Consider the following 20865-nt stretch of genomic DNA (forward strand, 5'->3'; position numbering starts at 1 on the left):
AATAAAAATAGGCTAAATACTTTCTTATTTCAGGAGGAAAGAACCCAGGCACAGACAGAATCTGAATAAGGGAAAACCAGACTTTAGCAGTGTAAATGACTCAAGTGGCTCATTTCTCTGGAGTTCACTCAAAATCTTCTGGACTCTTCCAAAGGGCTTGGGTCAGTTCTCAGGCCATGCCTTCTGCAGCACACAAATCTTGTCTTCCTAGGTCAGGCAGGCACCACTGTACTGCAGCTGCTGTACATGGTGGTCTTCCCATGATACTGGCATCCCCAAAATGCTGGGGTCTGTTGCTGAGGCTGCACTGCACTTTAAACAGTTGCCACCTCTGGGCTCTCTTCAGCTGCTCCTCTCCATGAGTGCTGACTCTGAGGACACACTTCCTGGAAGATTTCACCTGGGTGATGCTGCTCTCTTCTTAGTCACCCTCACTCCTGATGTCTTAACTCCATTTCTTAGCTCCCTGTAAAGCAGTGGTTCTCAACCTTTGTGTTGCTGTGACTCTTTAACACAGTTCTTCATGTTGTGGTGACCCCCAACCATAAAATTATTTCATTGCTACTTCATAACTGTAATTTTGCTACTGTTACCTGATTTTGATACTGTTACCTCTAAAGGTGTCCTTGACCCACATGTTCAGAATTGCTGCAGAAAGCAAAGGTTTCTAGTCTCTTGTGCCTTTAGTTCAAGCTGGCCAGAAACCACAGATTCTGCACACAAATGGCCTGGAAGAGTCTTTGTTGCCCTCTGGAACTTCATAGCCCAGCCTCCATTGTCTGCATTCCTCATCATTTTTATTTTCTAATCTTCTATTGAACTGCTTTGTGAGTTCTCAACACAGCAGGCTTTCTATTGTTGAGATGAAACACAATGACCAAAAGGGAAGTTGAGGAAAGGTTTCTAGCTAAGGAAGTCAGGGCAGTTACCTGGAAGTAGGAGCTGATGCCGAGTGCATAAAGGAGGAGTGCTTCTTACTAGCTTCCTCAACCTACTTCCTTATAGAACCCAGTACCACCATCCCAGGGATGATCCCACTTATAGTAGGCTGATCCTTCCACATCAGTCACTAATTAAGAAAATGCTCTACAGGATTGCCTCCAGCCTGATATTATGGAGGCATTTTGTCAACTGTGTTTCCCACTCTCAGCTGACTCTAGCCTGTGTCAAGTTCACATAAGAGTCAACACACAGAAGTTATGTTGGAAACACCTAATTATCAAGGAAGACATGAAAGACTATAGGGAACAGAGCTGGTAGGTTTTCAAAATTAGCTCTGAATTTGAGAATTTAAGCCTGGCTTTATTGTACGTGATTATTCAGAGTTGGTAAGTACAGTTATTTTTGCTTTACTAGGGTAATTTCAACTATAGAGTTATTTAGATGATAAAGTTCCTGGCTTCTTATTCATGTCTGTCTTCTCTATTCATTACATTTTCAATATTTTGTCATTGTGGAATTCATGTTCTCCCATGGTTTACAATTACTTTTAAAGAAAGCCTTTTCATTAGAAAGAAAAAAAGTCTTGGTCTTCAAACATAATCAGCTTTTCTCACTGAAATGACTAGAAAGAAATTTCCTTTGGCTATCATAATATATGAAAATTAGGCCTTTTCCCATAATATATTAATAACTCCCATTATGGATATGAGTCATGTACAACTGCCAACTGATTGTTTGCTTTGTAATTTACTATAAAACACCTCATTTATGTTGTATCAAATTACATCCATCACTGTATTTATCACAAAAATTACAACCTATATTTGTTGTTCATTTTGATACATGTGTGATAAAAGACAGTCTCTCTCGCCTGATTCAGAGGATTTTATGCATTCATCTGCTAAACTAGTTGGATCTGTTCTGGTTTTCCTATAGACTCAGCCCTTCACTTGAAACGAATTAGTTACATCCTTGGGTTTCTTTAAAAATAAGCTTCATTTTGATGTGAGGTCATAGCTCTGTTCCCGTGGACAAAACACTGGGCATGCCAGTCTCTCTGAGCCTTGTAGAATCCGGACAACTATAAAGCTTTATTACAGCATCTGCTTCTGTGGTGCATGTGTGGTGGGTGGCAGCACAAAGGAGAACTTGTTTTGCAGCATAGCAAGTTGTGAGATACATAGACCCAGAGTTTAATGCGAACCTCCTCTTCAGCTGTCCGTAATCAACTTAAGACTGCCATTGCTGTGTTCCACAGAGATGGGCTTTTCAAAAGATATCACTGAACCAAAGAACGTGTTGGGGAAACCCACGGTAACGTCACTGGCAGGAAGATTTTGGCTGCCTCATTAATGAAAAGTCTTACTTTAAAGGAATACTACTTTCTACGAATGGTTAAGTTGTTCCCTAATATGTACATTGTTTAGAGTGTTGTCCTGTCAGTTCAGTTAGCATTCGAGTGAAGCTTTGTGGCCTTTTCCACCTAGCTGGGTATTTTGGGAAAGAATCCTTTGCATGGGGCCTGTGAAGTGGTTGGAATTCCAGTATCCAGTGTTGCCACTGCCATGAGCACCTCACTGGAAATAACACACTGCTTTTTCCCCTTGGTACTTTCATTGGTTGCTAACTTGTGTCCTTAGCAGTAGAGGGTCAGATTAATTTTAGGTGTAATATTTTAGTTTTGTTAATTTTAGAAACTACATTTCAAGATTTGAGAAAATTTCTTCCTCATCAGTTGCTCTGTGTATATGCAAGGCAGTATTTCTGCAGTGAAGAACAGCGTTTCCCCAAGAGCAGGTTCTGATCAGCCCAGCAGCCCTCTGCACTGCTCTGTGACGGTGCGTTCTTACAGAGAGGAGGGCAGTTAGTTACGGATGGATCTTACGTTTCATTTTTGAGCTTTAAAAAGATATTTGTTTTACAATGAATTGTGTGTGTGTCACTTGGGGTAGAGGGTGTAGGTGTAGGTCAGAGACAACTGGGAACAGCTTAGGTTGTTAGGCTTGTGGCAAGTACATATCAACCCCAGCAACGTTCTTTCAGGTTCAGGGGCATCATCTGCGCCTTTCTCCACACAAACTGAGCTTTCAGTAAATGTCAGGCAACATTCTTTCCTGTAAACTGGGTTTTCAGTTATGCACAGAACTGACCTGTCTTGAGCTCAGTTGATATAATGATCCTTTTCTCATACTACTTAATTTTTGCATCATACTCTGCAGTGTTTTACATTCATATATATTATCTACCAATTTTATTTGTTCATTTAGAAATCATTTTAATTCTTTAATCAGATTTAGGAGACATTTCTTACCATGAATATGTTACTAATCTACTTACAAAATCGTGATGTTCTACTCCACAGTATTAATTCTGCGACCATCCGTGACTTGGAACTCATATAGATCTGCCTGGGTCTCCCTCCTCGGCCTGATGCTACATGTAAAAAATGAGTTGCCTAGCTGTATTTTTATTTTGTGTGATAACTGCTGAACGTATTTCTTGGTATCATGTTCTAGGGAGATGTTTATTGTGCTGTCTTTTCTTCTGAACTTAAAGTAATGTTTGTTTTTTTAGCACAACACCACCGTACTGCTGTGTGGATCTGTATTCACTTCGCACAGGGGAAATGGTCAAGTCCATTCAGTTTAAGACACCCATTTATGATCTTCACTGTAATAAGCGGTAAGGACTTTTCATATGTTTATTTTCAAATTGTAATGTCCCTTCTTGACATGTAGAAGGCACGTGATTTCCAGTCATTGAAAAAAAGTTCAAGTTTCTTTCCAGTGAAACAGTTAAGATTTCACATTGAGTACTTTCCAGACTCCTGTGATTCAGTGTAGGGAGATAGGAGTAGAATTTATGTGAACAACAAAATGGAGGATCGCAGGCCATATTCTTGAGAGTACTGGAAATTAAGGACTGGGGTGGGGTGTTTCTCTTCATTCTCAGTTATGAGGTCAGACTTGGTTTGTGGGACTGTGAACGGCACCCTGGTTCCCGGTTGAGTCAAGGATAGTCCTCCACCTAACCGTGGTTACCATGGTTGCTGCTTGTGCAAATACTCGTCCATAAAACTTCAGCCTGAGCCCTTAAGTATTAGTTTGAGAATAATACTTAGTTTGAAGACTGGGCTGTGCTTTGCCCACTATGATTTTATATTATTTTGTTACAAAGTCTTGCCAGGTTACCTAGGCTGGCCTTGATCTTGTTATCCTCTTGGCTTTGTGCCCTCAGTGTTGGGATTTTAGGCATGTACCACTGTATTATGCCTAATGATTTAATAAATTTTTATTCCTTAACATTTCACAACAGTGATTGTGGTCAATTTTTATTCTTTAAAATTGTGATAAAATATTCAAGTGTAGATTAAGCTATGATAATTCAAGTAATAACATTTTTACACAAGCTGTTATAGGAGGAAGAATCTTAGGGATTCAGTCTGTGCAGCACTTTGCTTCACAAGAGAGAAGGCTGAACTTGTCAGACGAGAAATATCTTGATCAGCGACTGAGGTACAAGATGGAAATCTTCTATCACTAAGAGCAAACATATAAGGTTGGGAAGTGGGACTGCAAGAAAAGCTCCTGGAATTCAAACCCCAAGAATCCAGGGAGGAGCCACAGCCACCTGTCACCCTAACACTCCTAAAGCCAGGTGGGAAGCAGGGACAGCAGAATCCTAGGGAGCTCATGGGCCAGCTAGTCTGTGTACAAGATGCCCCTAAGGAGGTGGAGCATGTGGAAGGACACCTGAGGTTGTCTTTTGAGCTCTACACACATCCACAAATGTCTAGCAACATGTCCATGCCAAACCACATTCACACAAATGATGCGAATAAATAAATCTTGCATATATAAAAAAGCTCCAAACATGAGGCATAAAATTTTTTCCTTCTGCATATGGGAGGCCCTGAATTCAGTTCTCAGCACTGAAAACAAAGGAAAGAATGTCTGTTCATCTGATATTCACTTAAGGGCAGACTCTGCAAGTTGTAGACACAGAAGAAACACTTTGTGAACTATAACAGTACCCTACTTCATAGAACTGTGTGTGGAATGGTTTACAGTCAGGAACTTTATGCATTGCCATATACATTTATTAGAATGCAACATTAGCACATTCTAAATATGCTTTTCTCTTTTCTTTTTTTTTAATGAACAGTTTTATTTTAAAAACAAAGATAAATGTACAGATTTTAAAAGCATTTTCGCACAATATATGAATACATTTTTGTCAGTACTTGATTTTTTTAAAGGTTTGATAGTATGCCTTAAAATCTTACTAGTTACAATGAGCATAAAGTACATGTAAAACAAGATGTAATCTGGAAATAGTCAAAATTTTCTTGGTGTGTAAAGATTAAGCATAATGGTTTTTCTTTTTGGCCTTTGTTTTTCTTGAACTTGATATAGTCTGCGAGTTGTTTCTGGGGTGTTCAGAGCTTTCTGGGGTTAGTATCCAATTATCAGTGACTGCATATTATGTCTGTTCTTTTGTGACTGGGTTACCTCACTCAGGATGATATTCTCTAGATGCATCTATTTTCCTATGAATTTCATAAAGTCATTGTTTCTAATGGCTGAGTAGTACTCCATTGTGTAAATATACCACAATTTCTGTATCCATTCATCTACTGAAGGACATCTGGGTTCTTTCCAGCTTCTGGCTATTATAAATAGGGCTGATATGAACATTGTGGTGCATGTGTCTTTGTTGTATGTTGGAACATCTCTGGTGTATATGCCTAGAAATGGAATAACTGGGTCTTCAGGTAGTACTATGTCCAATTTTCTGAGGAACCGCCAAACTGATTTCCAGAGTGGTTGTACCTGTTTACAACCCCACCAACAGTGGAGAAGTGTTCCTCTTTCTCCGCATCCTCGACAGCATCTTCTGTCATCTGAATTTTTGATCTTAGCCATTCTGGTTGGTGTGAGGTGGAATCTCAGTGTTGTTTTGATTTGCATTTCCCTGATGACTAAGAATGTCAAGCACTTCCTTAGATGCTTCTCAGCCATTCGATATTCCTCAATTGAGAACTTTTTGTTTACCTCTGTATCCCATTTTTTAATAGGATTATGTGATTCTCTGGTGTCTAACTTGTTGAGTTCTTTGTATACCTTGGATATTAGGCCTCTATCAGATGTGGGGTTGGTAAAGATCTTTTCCCACTCTGCTGGCTGCCGTTTTGTTTTCTTGACAGTGTCCTTAGCCTTACAGAAACTTTGCAATCTCATTAAGTCCCATATTTGACCTTAGAGCAAGAGCCATTGGTGTTCTGTTCAGGAAATTTTCTCCTGTGCCTATGGGTTCTAAGGTTTTCCCTACTTTCTCTTCTAATAGTTTCAGTGTACCTGGTTTAATATGAAGATCTTTGATCCACTTGCACACGAGCTTTGTACAAGGAGATAAGGGTCTATTTTCATTCTTTTGCATGCTGAGTGCCAGTTGGACCAACACCATTTGTTGAAGGGGCTGTCCTTTTTCCATTGAATGTTTACAGCTCCTTTGTAAAAAATCAAGTGACCATGTATGTGAGGGCACATTTCTGGATCTTCTATTCCATTGATCCACGTGCCTATCTCTATACCAGTACCATGCAGTTTTTAACACAGTTGCCTTGTAATATTTCTTTCTTTATTTCTTCTTTGACCATGGTATTGTTTAATAGAGCATTGTTTAGTTTCCATGTGTATATGGGCTTTTTGTTTTTGTTGTTATTAAAGACCAGCCTTAGACCATGGTGATCTGATAGGATGCATGGAAGTATTTCAATCTTCTTATATCTATTGAGGCTTGATCTGTGACTGATTATATGGTCAATTTTGGAGAAGGTGCTGTGAGGTGCTGAGAAGAAGGTGTATTCTTTTGTTTTAGGATGAAATGTTCTGTAGACGTCTATTAATTCCAATTGGTTCATAACCTCTGCTAGTTTCACTGTGTCCTTGTTCAGTTTCTGTTTCCCATGAGAGTAGGGTGTTGAGGTCTCCCACTATTATTGTGTGGGGTGCAATGTATTTTTTGACCTTTAGTAGGGTTTCTTTTATGAATATGGGTGCTCTTGTGTTTGGAGCATATATGTTAAGTATTGTGAGTTCCTCCTGACAAATTTTCCATGTAATGAGTAAAAGGTGTCCTTCCTTTTTTTTTTTTTTTTTTTTTTTGATAACTTTTGGTTGAAAATCTACTTTATTTGATATTAGAATGGCCACTCCAAGTTGCTTCTTGGGGCCATTTGTTTGGTAGGTTTTTTTCCCAACCTTTTACTTTCAGAAAGTGTCTGTCTTTGTCTCTGAGATGAGTTTCTTGTATGCAGCAAAATGCTGGATTCTGTTTATGTATCCAGTTTGATAGCCTATGTCTTTTTATTGGGGAATTGAGTTCATTTATGTTAACAGATATTAAGGAATAGTGGTTGCTGTTTCCTGCTATTTTTGCTTTTGGAGGTAGAATTGTGCCTGTGTGTCTTTCTTCTTTTGGTTTTCTTGCTTAGGTATTTTCTTGTTTTAACTAGGATGTAGTTTCCCTCCTTGTAGTGGGTTTTCCCCCTATAATTCATTGTAGTGCTGGGTTTGTGGTCAGTTATTGTGTAAATTTAGTTTTGTCCTGAAATATCTTGGTCTCTCCATCTATGGTGATTGAGAGTTTTGCTGGGTATAGCAGCTTGGGCCAACACTTGTGTTCTCTTAGGGTCTGCATGATGTCTGTCTAGGATCTTCTAGCTTTCATAGTCTCTGTTGAGAAGTCGGGTGTGATTCTGATTGATCTGCCTTTATATATTACATGACCTTTTTCCCTTACTGCTTTTAGTATTCTTTCTTTGCTTTGGGCACTTGGCGTTTTGACTATTATGTGTCAGGAAGAATTTCTTTTCTGATCCACTCTATTTGGAGTTCTGTAGGCTTCTTTTATGCTCATGGTCATCTCATTCTTAAAGGGTAGGGAAGTTTTCTTCTATGATCTTGTTGAAGATATTTACTGTGCCTCTTAGTTGATATTCTTCACCCTCTTTTATTCCTATTATCCTTAGGTTTGGTCTTCTCATTGTGTCCTGGATCTCCTGGATATTTTGGGTTAGGATCTGTTTGGCTTTTGCATCTTCTCTGACTGTTTTGTCTATGTTTTCCATGTTGTCTTCGGCCCCTGAGATTCTCTCTTCCATCTCTTGTAGTCTGTTGGAGATGTTTGCATCTGTGACTACTGATTTATTTTTTAGGTTTTCTACCTCCAGAGTTGTCTCTTTTAGTGTTTTCTTTATTGTTTCCATTTCCATTTTAAATTCCTTCTTCAATTCCTTCATCTCTTTGGTTCTGTTTTCCTCTAGTTCTTTGATTTCTTTGAGTGTTTTTCTTGTTTCCTCTTTAAAAGCTTCTATTTCTTTATGCTTTTTCTCCCGTTCTTTGTTTAAGGATCGCTATCATCATCTTAAAGTATGATTTTGGGTCTGAGTCTTCTTTTTCTGGAGTGTTTGGCATTCAGCTGTTTGCTGTGATGTGAGAGCTGGGTTCTGGTGTTGCCATGTTGTCTTGGTTTCCATTGGGTAAGTTCTTTTGCTTTCCTCTTGCCATCTTGTTGTCAGTGATTGGTTCCCGTCTCTTCCATGTACCTTGCCTGTGTCCCTGGATAACCACTGTTCCCGGTGGCAGTTTGCCTGAGCGTTTGGTCCACATACTCGGACCCTCCGGGTGGAAACTGAGTCCCTATGGCAGAGTTCCTGTTCCCCTGAACCAATGGGGGAGCGCTTTCCGAGTGCTTGGCCCAGACCTCTCTGCGCCTCAGCTACTCACAGTGCAGTCTCACCAGGCCTGCAACCCTGGATCTCTGCTGTTCCTGGTGGCAGATGGCCTGAGCGTTTCTAAATAAGCTTTTCTTATATATATATTATAATAAATTCATGAAAACTCACACAAAGAAGCCAAACTCTTTTCTGTTTATGTTTGCTGGGCTTTAAGTTAAAGAGGAAATCAAAAATATATAATTGTTGTTTAAAAATTAATACCATAGTGTACGTGTAGCCAAGAACCTCAGAAAAGCACCCGATTATGATCACCTGAGTCTGGACCTGCCTTTCTTTAGAAAGCACACAGACCTGTAAATCACCATAGCTATATTACACAGTGATTCCAGAGAGAATGCTGTACCTGCACAACAAGGGTTAAAGAGACCTTTAAGGAGGTGATTGGCAGGCATATAGCTGACAGGTATGAGGGCTGTCAGGAATGGTGATGATCAGCATAGGGTAGATTGAGCAAACCTGAGTTTACTCAGATAAGCACAGGGTGTAGGTTATGGAATAAGGTAATCCTCTGAGACTGGGAATGTGTGCAGAGATGGGTCTGTATATGCAAACTCCTTTTGTTCGTGCAGTTGAGTGTTTTCTGGGCAGATGTGTACAGAGGGTAGCTGAGCATAGCCCTGTGGTTCAGGGTAGGAGCATCCAAAACCTCTGGCTGTTCTGGGCTGCTTCCAGTAAGGGCTCTTGACCTTTTGAGGGCTGACTTATCTCAGTGTTTACACTTCTGGTACTGTCCATGGGGAGGCTTATTCAGGGAGTTCTAAGAATGACCTGCCACTGTCATCTCCACCTGATTTTGATGATGAGATGTAAGTCCGGAGCTATAAAGGCATGGGAGAGGAAGTGCAAACGCTTTCTGTGAAGTCAGTTCAGTAATTACATAATATAAATAAAGCAACTACTGTGACTTGAATCGTTCTTGATTCTGTTACACATTTTCCTTTCTGCCATCAGAACTGAAATCCTTCACCCTGTGTGTCAGGCTGTTCACACACTTAGGTGACTAAAACGGGGAGAGTGCCAGTAAGCAATCCACAGAGCAGGCCCCCCTGTTTGCTGCTTTACTGCGGTTAAGGTGAGGGTGTGACAAAGGTGCTGTAAGGTCAGGAGGGTGGGGGGATCCTGTGCTGGGGTGTCGTAGAGTCACATGTATCAGGGTCAGTCTTCACATCCAACTCACTGAGCCTGCCTTCCAAAATCATTGACCAAATGTTTATTCCAAATGCTTCTTTTTCCTATTGCATATAGAACTTGATTAGTTCTCACAATACCTGCTTCCATCCTATTCTAACCTGCGGTGCCAAAGGCACACCTGCTTTTATTATTGTGCCAAAGTTTATCCCTCGACTTTAAGGTGGACATGAGTCCTTTCTGCTCTAGATTCTCCTGTGGCTTCCAGTGACATGTGTGACACCTCTTTTGCTCCCTGCTCACTTGACTTTATATCCTAAGAATTTCTTCCTTGCCATCTGGTGTCCTGTTTCGTGTAGAAAACTTTCTTACCTCTGAGTTGTATACACACTTGGGCTTTAAACTAGGTACTTTTTGTGATTTCAGTGTCAGTATTTAGTCATATTTGATCAGAATTAACTGTAATTGTGCAGTGATCTAATGTCTGAGGGATGGAGTAGAGCGGTGTGAGAAGGCAAGTAGAACAGCTTAATAGCCGATCTACGACAGACCCAGTTAGTATTCAGTTTGTTTTTGTACTTAAAAAACAATGGACCCTACATTTTGCTGCTTGAGCTTTGATGATCTCTGTCCTCATTGACCCTTGCCCACTAGGCTGTTTGTAGCGATTGTTTGTAGCAGGTGTTTACTAGACAGTACAGGCTATATTCAGACTCTCCTGCCACCCTGAGCCTGCCTTTCTCTCCTTAGTCTTAGTCAGGGTTTCTATTCCTGCACAAACATCATGACCAAGAAGCAAGTTGGGGGGGGGGGAGAGGTTTATTCAGCTTATACTTCCATATTGCTGTTCATCACCAGAGGATGTCAGGACTAACTCAAGCAGGTCAGGAGGCAGGAGCTGATGCAGAGGCCATGGAAGGATGTCACTTACTGGCTTGCTTCCCTTGGCTTGCTTAGCCTGCTTTCTTATAGAACTCAGGTCTACCAGCCCAGGGATGGCACCACCCACAATGGGCTGGGCCAGGGATGGCTCCACCCACAATGGGCTGGGCCCTCCCCCATTGATCACTAGTTGAGAAAATGCCTTACAGCTGGATCTCATGGAGGCATTTCCTCAATTGAGGCTCCTTTCTCTGTGATAACTCCAGCTTGTGTCAAGTTGACACAAAACCAGCCAGTACAGTGTGCTTGTATATATGTGTGTGTGTGTGTGTGTGTGTGTGCGTGCGCATGTGTGCGTGCGCTTGAGCTTGAGCACGTGCTTGTGAACATATGTACTCAGTGGCGTAGAGGACTAAAACTGATGTCATCCCCCAACATTTTTGCACATCATTAATTGAGGCAGGGTTAACCTAACACTGTTGGTTCTGGCTAGTTTCAGCACCCACTTCCCACTACCTCACTCTGGTATCTATTGTCTCCTCCTCTATGAAGCTGAAATTACCGAAAGGCTTCAATATTCTTGTGAGTTGTGGGGATTCCAACACAGGCCTTATGTTTATGCAGCAAGTGCTTTAAATTCTGAGCTTAAAGGCCCATCCCTTTCTTTCTTCTTCTTCTTTTTCTCCTCCTCCTCCTCCTTCTCTCTCTTCTTCCTCCTGCTCCTCCCTCTTCTTCCTTCTCCTCCTCTTTATTTCTTCTTCCTCTTTCTCTTCCTCCTCCTCCTCTTCCTCTTCTTCTTCTTCCTCCTCCTCTCCCCTTCTTCCTACTTCTTTTAAATTTTAGTGCCCATTTACTTTTTTTTCTTACAAGTTCATTTAAATAAACAGAGATACATGTATAGATTTTTAAAAGCATTTTGGCTTAAACTATATGAATATAGTTTGTCAGTACTTGATTTTTTTTAAAGGTTTGATAGTATGCATTGAAATGTTAGTAGTTACAATGAGCATAAAGTAAATGTAAAACAAAATGTAACATGGAAATTGTCAAAGTTTTCTTGGTGTGTATAGATTAAACATAACGATTTTTAAATACCTTGTAGCATTGTAACTACTAACAAGAATATTTAAGCCTTTCAGTAATTTCAGCTTTATAGAGGAGGAGAGTTATTAATGATTTAAGGTCTAGGTGTACCCCACTCTGAGAGGGTGCTATACACTTACTGTTTTTTTTTTTTCCCTAAGGAGGACTGAGGCTTCCACTTTTTGGCCTTTTTGCTGATTTTGAGTGTCTGTTTTCTTATTATGTGACTATTTCATGCACAGTCTTTGTGCCTAGTAGCAATTACCTCAGTGACTTAGTTCTTAGTGTTAGCCTTATCTATCTTTTGTATTTACTCTTCCACTTTTTAGTTTTAAGGTACCTTTTAAAATAGGATACATGTTTTTATATATTGATTAGATGTGGGAAAGTTTTGCATTGCATCCAGCACAGAAAGAATTTTTAAAAGAGAATTTAAAAGGCGAGTGAACACCCAAGCCCCTGCAAACCCTCGTACATAGAGAATGCAGAAATCTTTCTTTGGTTCTCGTAATCATATGTGTGCATCTGACTGTCTAACTTTATGTTCATATATCATTGCTGATTTCCTTCAGATAAGATATTACTCTCTCTCTGTATATATATATAGTTTGAGATACTCTCATCCTAATGATCATCTGGCCTCATCCTGCAGGGCTGCTGAGATCACAGGCATGCCTCATCATACCTGGCTAGGCAAAGTTTGGCTGACTTAATAGGTTCTGTGTTTTTTGTTTGTTTGTTTGTTTGTTTGTTTTTTGCTTTTTCTATGCACGCTCCGTTATTTGACCTTTTCTTAAATGATGGATATTGTGTGTAAGTGAACAACGTGAACCTTGATACCACCTCTGTAAGGTGTCGGGAATGGGAGGAATTGAGGAAGAATGTGAAGGTTTGGGACGTTTACAGATGGGACACAAAAAGAGCTTTGTGTTGTGTACTTTTTGGGGATAGTGCCTCTGTCTCTTATGTGCATCACACAGGGTATACTTAGTAACCGTAAAACAGCCAGCAAACAGCAGATGGGTTTTCAACAGATAGAGCTGAACCATAATAGCAACAGCATAATAGGAGGAACAATAATATTTCAGAGTCTACTGTCAGCAAATGGGGGTTTTCTACATTTTACAAGACTTGTTTGCTGTGTTTTACACAATAAATCATATCATTTTCCCGATCAGTTTTTAGCATTTGTGAACTAGATTTACATGTTCAATTTAAACATGATTTATTGGGATTACTTAGTAATAAGGGTGATTTTTTTAAAAATAACCATTAAGTTTGGGATTTTGTATTTCTAAAAGAAATGGTAAACTGTAATTTAATATTTGTGATGTTTTAGCAATTTTACCTTAGAACATTAAAATATTAGCTGAATTATGTGTTCAATATTTTATAATTTTTTCCCCTGAATATTGTAAACTTTGTTCTCTGAAATCACTGTTTATGCTGATTGTTACTGAATTCTAACATATTGACTCACTGAGAAATGCTTACTATGCTGGATGCCAAATAACTCAGATTTTGGCTGGTGTGCTGAGAGATTCTACAATCTTTTAGTGCAGTAGATTACATAAAGCCATTTTATATTTAATGCTGACCTTAAATATCATTGAACACTACTTTTAGTAAGTTCTGAACTGGTAAATCTTTATTCTCAATGTCGCTTGTTTAAATTGAGAGTGTGAAAAGGAAGCTGTTCACAGGCCACTTCTCAGTTTTAGATTATCTGTCACTTTCTTTGTTTATATGAAAAATTTCATAGTTTTTATTTTTATATTTTTTTGGAGTCTGATATTCCTACTGTATGTATTAAAATGTTTTATTTTAAAAGTATGATTTATCATAGAAATTCGCATTTGCTCACATTTCACTCATTCTGGCTTTTTCCTCTCTAATTTTAGGATCCTGGTCGTAGTCCTGCAGGAGAAAATCGCTGCCTTTGATAGCTGTACTTTCACAAAAAAATTTTTTGTCACAAGTATGTACTGAGTCATTTCTCTTCCTGTCTTGTGTGTTTGGCCACAGTGTGCTCCTGTGATTCTTATGGGCACCATTATTGAGAAGCTCCACATGTCTGAAAGGATTTAGAGCCACAGTGTTTCCTGGAATTTGTGCACATGTGAGGTTTTCTCGTGCACTCGACGGCGAGGTCCTCACTGTGCTGTAGCTACTGTCACTGAACACTAAGCACACTTGGAAAAGTGACAGGGTTGTGCCACACGAAGGTTTTTACATCTATATGTTTTACTCCCCCCTCTTGCCACATGACTTTCACTGCTACCAGGAGTTCAGAAATTAGCCTAGAATCTAGTTCCAAATGGTTTTCTTTTTTGTATATATCCTTTTGAAAAATTGGGTGTTCACTGTATTTACATTTCAGATGTTATCCCCTTCCCCTCCACACTCCTCTCCCTCCCCTTGCTTCCATGAAGGTGCTTCCTCTCCCAACCACCTTCTCCACCTCAGCGCCCTGGCTTTCCCCTACTGTGGGAAAACACGCCTTCACTGGACCAAAGACCTCATCTCCCATTAATGCCAGACACTGCTATCCCTAAATCTTTTCAGTCAGAAATTCAGTGCTAGGTTTTAAAGAGAGGCAGAGGATTGAAATGGGTGGGGGTGGGGCGGGGCTATTTTGATTATTATGGAAGAGCTGGAATGTGCAGGCCTGTCGTTCTCAGTTGTGCAGGCCGGAGACAATCTGGACATGACACCAGGGCCAGTTAGCTGTCCAGGACCCCAGTGAGTCTGTAACAGGAGTTTTTAAATTTTGTTTTTTTCTACAGCCAACTAAATTAATAGTTTTTCTCCCTATTTCTCTCTTTGTTTTCCCAAAGAGTCCTATATGTGTATCTTACAGAAATAGTTTAGTGGGTCTCCATTTTGAAATAAACTTGAATTACAAGACAGACTTAGAGGTTTACTGAGTAGCTACCAGATGCCAAGCTTCAGGTAGTGGTACATATATATCTTATTCCCTTACTACAAGGCAATGTTTTGTCACAGCTGTATTATAGTACAGATAGTTACATGCATCTGCACTACACACAGTAACACAGTAGTTCAGGGTGGTGCATGTTCCTCATTTTGTAAGATTGTCCCATAGCCTTATACCCTCAATCTGCGATTTTGTGATTATTATGATTATTAAGGTTTCTTCAGTGTTAGAAATCTCTGTTGAGATCCTTTCTATTTGACTCCAGCACATATCCTATGGTTGTTCCTTCTCTATCACTTCAGGTTCTTACAACATTAAAATGGGGTGGTGGAGACTAACATCATTGGGCTTCTTTTAAAGATTTATTCATTCTTAAAAATGTATATGTACATGTATGTACTCTTAGTTGCAAGAAGAGGGCATTGTCCCCTGAAACTGTGAGGGACATTGTGAGCAATGACTGAGATTTTTTTTTGAGCCTATTTATAGTATTCTACAATATTTTTATTAATTCGTTGGAAATCTTATACAGTAACCACACTGCTTAATTCCTCGTAAGTTCAACCCCCCTCCTTACTACCCACCCATACCTTACTGCCTGTCTCTGTCCTCTCCTCCTCTTACAAAATTACTTTGTAAGTGGATAGTGGATATTTAGCTATAAAATCAGTAATTTGTACACACTTTATAACATATACTTTAATGTATACCTTCATTATAGACAAATAATTAAGCCACGTAGGTAGAGTACTTGTTTAGCAAATACATGTAGCCTTTGGCATGAACTCTAGCAACACCTACAAAAGTAAATTAATTATATATTTATGTAATCCTTACTGTTACAGTTACAAGACACAGAGGCTTGTAATTATTTTGCAACATTCAAGTTAAAATAAAAAAATCAATTTTAAACTTATTATTAGCATTGATTACTTAATAGTTTAGATGCACTGAAGAAACCAGAGTTGGTGATTTGCACTCTACATTTCAATGAAAATGAAATTTCTTTGTATTAATGCTAGTATTATAATAATACAGATTTATTTGTTATCTTTCCCCTTCCTGTCCCTTCCTCTCCACCCTCTTCTCTCCCTTTATCTCCTGTCTTGCTCTTTCTCTTCCCCTTCAACAGAATCTTTCTCAATTTGTACCCACAATGACAGTAAAGTTGTCATCCTTCTGCCTCAGCCCCTGAGTCCTAGGGAAGTAAATATTCTGTTTCCCTGTCTCCCTCCATCCGGCTTAGTGGGGGATTTTTCCTGTATATTTCTAAATGTTTTACCTTGAACTCTGGACCCACAGCATAGTACATGAATTGTTCAGAGATCAGCAACTGTCTGCAGTGTTTCTGGTCCTTTGTAAGTGGCATACAACTGACAACTAAGCCATCATTGTTGTGTTTTTCATCACCAGGGGATCCTCACATACTCTCAAAGAGAATATGGACAGTGACTCTCAAGTACTGGGGTGTTCTTAAAGCCTCGTTAGTCGAGATTGCAGTCGTCCTGACAGCTACGAGAGAGATGATGCAGGAGTATTTCAAAGTTCAAGTTCTATCTATGTAATGTAGTGAGAAACTTCTTAAATAAAAAGTAAAGAGAACTTGGGGTTGGATATATTAGGGTATATTAGGGTGCTTCTATAGCTTGTGTGAGGCTCTGGGCTCAGTACCCAGTACTGATAAACAAATAAAAAAATCCAACCTCAACCAAACCAAACCAAGCAAGCAAACCAACAAAACACAAAGAAACCATCAAGTATTTAGAAAGCAACAAGAGGACCCCTTGATTTCTTGCTTTAGTATAAATGATAGGATGCGTTCTCTGCGGTGCGAGCTTCATTAGTAAATGAATCCCTGTCCTCAACTGGGAGTTGTCATTCTCAGTCCTGCTTATTAACCAGTACACTGAGGGATTGAGTTTATGCAAGTAATTTGTAGTTATAGAGATTGATGATATTCAGCAAGAATATTGCATTACAGCTTCATTCAATAACATGGTGGTGGCTTCCACCTGAAATTCTAGCATTTCGGATGCTGAAACAAGATAATTGCTGTGAACTTGACGTCAGCCTGGGCTACATAAGTGTGTTTCAGGACAGCCTTGGCTATTGAGACTCTGTCTTAAAGAAAACAAAACTTGATATATACATTCACCACTAATAAAAAACCATTTCAAACCAAATTCATTGTGATTAAGTTCTTAATCAACTGGCAAATGGTGCCACTCCATAACATTACATTCCAAACTTTCAGGTAATTTCTTAACTCTGTGTAAGTTGATACAGATCTTATGTATTGTTCTGTGCTTGAATTTTGACTGATACAGAGATTGACAGAGGAGTTGGGAGGTGGGATACTGCATTGCCTTATTATACCCACTGTGGTTGTTTGTTAAAAGGAGTTCCATGTAGTCCAAGGTGCCCTTTTCCTTATCTACATGCCTCCTTTTTTGGAGTGCTGGGATTATAGGTCTGTCATGCCTGGTTTTGCAGTGCTGTAGATTGAGCCTATAGTTTGGCACGAGGCAGGGAAGCTGTTTACCAACTCAGCTGCATCACCAGCCTGGTACTCTGCTCTGAAAGACGTAGGATTGTACCCTGTGCAGAGCCACAGATCTCTACTTAATGAGGATGTCATTTTGATCGTGCAGACATTTAGCTTTTGAAGTAGAATGGGAAGCTTTTGCATAATGTATTCTCAGCTGAAGGCCTTAGCTACACACGAATACAATGCGAGTATTGTAAAATGAGCAAGTCTTCTGTGCCCATCAGAGCAGGCATCATGGGGATTGTGCCAAAGAGTGGATGGAACAGGTAAAGGGGGTTGATAGAGAACTGGTAACAGAGCACATCCAGCGGGAGCGAGAAAGGAGACACCTTTGTGTTCGGATGTACAGAAAAGTTGGTCTGAAGCAGCTGTCCAGTGTGGAAATCTAAAACCCAGGTATGATTAGGAAAACAAAAGACAAAGACTGATAGATGTCATTAGTAGTCATTTCAAGGATCCTTTGAAGTTGAGAGGCAGATACAGAGTCTCCAGAGAGACCAGAGTGTCTGATAAACGGTCTCCTTGCATCTGCCTGTGTTTTCAGTTTGAGAAGGAAAGTTATTTTGTGCAGTCCTAATGTTATTAGTGTCAGAATGTCTGTTCTTTGTTTATGTTAATGATGAGCAACACATGGAACACATGGAAATGAGTTTAAAGTAGCTTTAAAATGCAAAGTTATAATTTTGGGTAAGAGAAGCTTGCTAGCTTTATATATTTTTCATTTTGGGAAGGCAGTGCCTTGGTATTTGGAACTGCCACTCCCCATGTTTGTAATATGCATCAGAAAGGATTGGTAAGTCCTATAGGCTAGGTCAGTCTCTATGTTAAATTTACCTCTATCTCTTTGGGTTAATCATAAAGTAAGAGGGTTACTCTGATGTTTTCTGATCCTGTGCAGAAAATTCTGCACATATGTATGTGAGTGGTGAACTAAAGTGTCATTTTCTGTTTACTGCACATAAGTTTTTGTATGGCATAGGGCTCAAAATCATATGTTTTATATACACACAAACACAAGTTTCATATAAACACAAGTTTCTCTAAGCCCATAGAACCTTAAAAGGCCATTAATCAGAGGCATGGTGTTTAAGTAAATCCCCAAATTGTTTTTTAAAGTATGTGTCCATATTTCTGGGTTGTTAGATCTAACATTTGAACTCACGGCTGTTGTCTTATAGAGCGCAGAGATACTCTTTGCCCCTGTTCCAAGCCTTCATTATGTCTCCACCTCTGATCTCTTACTTTCTGCAGCCTACTTCCCTCCTTCCTTCCCTTTGTGTCCCTTAACCCAGGGACTTTGAACCTTATAATCCTGCTCCTGTCTCCCCAGAGTGGATTATAGATGCCCATTATCACCCCTGGTGACCAGTTCTCATTTCTTGTCTAGTAATCCTAAATTTCATGGTTATTGGACATGTATCTGTAAACTGGTTTTTGTATCTTTCTTGGTTGTTATGTGTGATACTCATGTGAACCTGAGCACTATGTAGCTTTTATGTGACCAGGTTTTCAGTTTTCTTGGCTATGAACATTTGGTTGCAAGTTTCTTTAATTACATACATTTTTCTGATGGTCATTTATTCTGGTTACGTTTCATGTGTTTGATAATGCATGTCTTAGTTCATTTTTAAGTTGAAAGTATCTCAATATTGAGTTGTTTTCTTAAATGTGTCACTTGTCACTTACATATATGTCTCTCCATTCTGATGCTTGTCCTTTCACTTCCTGTTTATTTTATGTCAGGAGTGTTTTGACTGCATGTGTATATTTGTGTCACATGTGTACCTCCTGCACACAGATGCCAGAGCAGGGTCAGGGTCTCTGGAACAGGAGTTTATAGGTCGCTGTAAGCCATGTGGGTACTGATACTGAACCCAGGTCCTCTGAAAGAGCAGCAAATGTTCTTTACCACTGAGCCATCTCTCCAGCTCCTGTTTTTCATGTTGATGGTGTCCTTTAAATATTTTTTTTCAGCCAAAGTTCTGTATTGTCAAATGTATGAAACTGTTATTCTAAACATGAGGACATGCAGAGTATCTCAGTTGTTTTTTTTTTTTTTGTTTGTTTGTTTGTTTTGTTTTTAAAGACAGGGTTTCTCTGTCTCAACTTGGCAGCACTGAAACTTACTCTGTTGATCAGATACCTTAAACTCAGAGGTCCATCTGCCTCTACTTCCCTAGTGCTAGGACTAAAGACATGTGCTGCCACACTTGGTTTCATGTTATACTTTTAAGTATCATCTTTTCTGAATGAAATAGAAAGCTTTTTTAGATTAATTTATTTTATTACTTTTATGTTTTAAGAGTCTTTAGCCTGCTGCCCATAAGCATCAGAAGAAATCTTTAGATCCCCTGTAACTGGAGTTACAGAGAGTTGAGGGATGCCATGTGAATATGTGGAATTGAGCTTGAGTCCTTTGTAAGAACAACAAGGGTTCTTAACTGCTGAGTCAGTCTTCTAGCTCTGAAGTACTTTTTGTATGTGATGTTCAGGTTCATCTTTGACTATTGATTTGCTTGGGTATCTCTGTTAAAGATTAGTGAACTGAGATCAGCATAATGGGGTAGTGTTGCCTTTAGCTTCTTTTTTGGCTTGTGGGAGGAAAAGGCAGACAGATCCTCAGAGTTTGAGGGCTTTCTGGTCTTCCCAGGCTAGGCCTGAGAGTATGGAAGTCTTCTTTTCCTAACTGTGTTCAAGTTATGCCTCTCTTTGGAACAGCCTTCTGGCCTGCTTTCTGGGAACATTGCATCACTTTCTTGTGCCCTTAAGATTCTTTAAGAGAAATGAGGCCAGGCTCACAATGGCCCTCCTTCCTCAACACTACAGTGTTCTGCTTTGGGAGAGGAGTTGATGTGAGGCTCTTGGATTCTACCTATCTTGTTTTTAATGTGAAAGCCCTAGTTCTGATAATGCCCAGTTGCCTCTGTTTACTGTTTAGAATGGCATTGTAAACATTTTTGAATTCTTTTTAATATTTCAGAGTTTTAGATCTTCACTCTTGACACTGTTCACTTGTTTTTAGAGTTTAGCTGGAGGTCATAGTTAAAGAGTTATGCTCTGTGGCTGATACTAGCTGTAAAATGTTTTTCTGGTGAGCAGAAAACAATTTGCTTTTACTCTACCACTCTTGAGTCCCAGGAACCAGTAAGTGTCTTCCTTAGGTTGCAATCAAAGAAGATATGTAACAGCATCTAATATCAGTGTGATAGGTTATGGGAGTTGATTTAAAGTTAGATGGTTTAGATTTTCAGCTTTGTTGTTGTTGTTTTTTTTTTGTTTTTTTTTTTTTTTTTTTTTTTTTTTGAGACAGTAGTCTTCTCTGGGCTTAGTTCAGTCTTTATGTTCTATATGCATGGTCTATATGTTCTGATGTTCCTTTCTAAACCTTCTGTTTTGGCTTATAAAGCTAATCCTGAAGAATAATTACCTCTTATGTGATTTTTAGCACTTAGGTGTCTTATTACAATAGAAATAATGCTAATTTCAAATCTATAAGTACTCCATACTACATAGTAGGTAATTTGTGTTTGTGTGTGTTGTCTT

General features: G+C 39.3%; 1 protein-coding gene across 7 annotated transcripts in view; it reads left to right on the forward strand.

The window, feature by feature from the left end:
- BCAS3 (BCAS3 microtubule associated cell migration factor) overlaps window positions 1-20865 on the forward strand; it is a 435283-nt gene that overhangs the window by 75924 nt on the left and 338494 nt on the right. For 6 of the 7 annotated variants that reach the window (XM_080924182.1, XM_080924186.1, XM_080924185.1 and 3 more), the window contains exons 8-9: window positions 3517-3624; window positions 13738-13814. In XM_080924182.1, coding sequence (XP_080780308.1) covers window positions 3517-3624; window positions 13738-13814 — 185 coding nt within the window. The remainder of the gene's footprint in view (window positions 1-3516; window positions 3625-13737; window positions 13815-20865) is intronic. The other variant, XM_080924188.1, reaches the window with a different exon arrangement.

The sequence above is a fragment of the Micromys minutus genome, assembly GCF_963924665.1.
Source record: "Micromys minutus genome assembly, chromosome: 10".
Classification (NCBI taxonomy): domain Eukaryota; kingdom Metazoa; phylum Chordata; class Mammalia; order Rodentia; family Muridae; genus Micromys; species Micromys minutus.